The sequence below is a fragment of the Aplysia californica genome, unplaced genomic scaffold (genome assembly GCF_000002075.1).
Source record: "Aplysia californica isolate F4 #8 unplaced genomic scaffold, AplCal3.0 scaffold00147, whole genome shotgun sequence".
NCBI classification, from domain to species: domain Eukaryota; kingdom Metazoa; phylum Mollusca; class Gastropoda; order Aplysiida; family Aplysiidae; genus Aplysia; species Aplysia californica.
In genome coordinates, this window is record NW_004797417.1 from 1289292 (window position 1) to 1290579 (window position 1288).

Consider the following 1288-nt stretch of genomic DNA (forward strand, 5'->3'; position numbering starts at 1 on the left):
CTCTCTCTTTCTCTCTCTCTCTCTCTCTCTCTCTCGCTCTCTCTCTCAGATATGCGGATGCATATCCCCATCGAAGTGGGACGAATTTTTTAATCGTTTCGTGTGTTTGAGGAAGAATTTCGGAAAGAGTGCTGTAGCCTACAAAGTATGTTTTCAACAAAAAAATCCTGGAAATCAGTCGCTGCCAAGAACAACACAATCAAAGACGAGTCGAAACACTACCCAACGGAGTGGCAGTACTTGAGACAAACAAGTAGAGCAACTGCTGTTACATATTTTCAGTAATCAAAAGTACAGTCGTTCCCCTTTTCCGTTAATTCAAACTGGAACTCTCTAGCATAATAATTTCCCGAGCGAATGCTTTTTTTTAGCTGGTAACCACAACACTGAGCACAGTCTGGTGGCCTTTTTTGGTCGATGATAGCAGAAAGAGAAACAAATAGAATTGAAATATTTTTAATCTTGATAGTCATCACTGGCAGCCATTTTAATGTAATGTCATTCACCCAAAAATCAAGGAAAATGAAATTTTAACAGGTAAGATATAAAGTAGCCTACATCATGCACTTGTTAACTGAACATCATAAAATTTGGTTCAAAATTGTGCCAAATAGAAAAAAAACTTGCTTTACTTTTTGACTCCCCTTTGTATGTTTTGCCAGCAAGCAAGATTTAATTAAGATAGGTATAAGTTTTTATAAAAAATTTGTCATTGTTTTTTTGCAGTAATGTCATAAGATATCAGAATAGAGATTCCCTTACTGGCATCTGTGGTTTAGCAGTTCTATGCCCATGAGGAAAGAAATTTCATCAAGTGTCTCAGTCTTTCTGCCAGGGCTTTGTGTCCCTCTTGGCACTGACAGGCAGGGTCATTGATGGAATGGTGAAAAATATCTACATTTTCATTTAAACGGAAAAAAAAAGAAGGGATTCCCTTTTGGTAACTCTATTCTATAGGCTACCTGAAACCTAGATTTTGTCCTAAACTTTTATCTTCCTACCTGGCTGTGTGTAAGGACACTTCCACACCTGCAACTAAAGTTCTATTTTCCATTTTAAAGTAAAAGTGTGCCTTCCTGTTCTATTTTTACTCATCAAACTTTTCACTTCTTGTGGGTGACATCATACACCAGCTTGGAAGAGGAAATTTTAGCACAATTTCACTTTCTTTGGTTCCATTTGACAGGACTTGAAGCTGGCAGTGTCGTGATTACAGAGGAGGCTGTTGATGGACTGCTCAGGCCCTACATGGAAGTTGTAAGACCTTTCTTTCAAGGGGGGTAGGGGG

The 1288-nt window shown here is 38.4% G+C and overlaps 1 protein-coding gene across 1 annotated transcript in view; it reads left to right on the forward strand.

The window, feature by feature from the left end:
• The window catches only part of LOC101859238 (uridine phosphorylase 1), a 26363-nt gene that overhangs the window by 14953 nt on the left and 10122 nt on the right, over nt 1-1288 (forward strand). The window contains exon 5 of the mRNA XM_005097151.3: nt 1187-1257. Within this exon, the coding sequence (XP_005097208.1) occupies nt 1187-1257 (71 nt within the window). The remainder of the gene's footprint in view (nt 1-1186; nt 1258-1288) is intronic.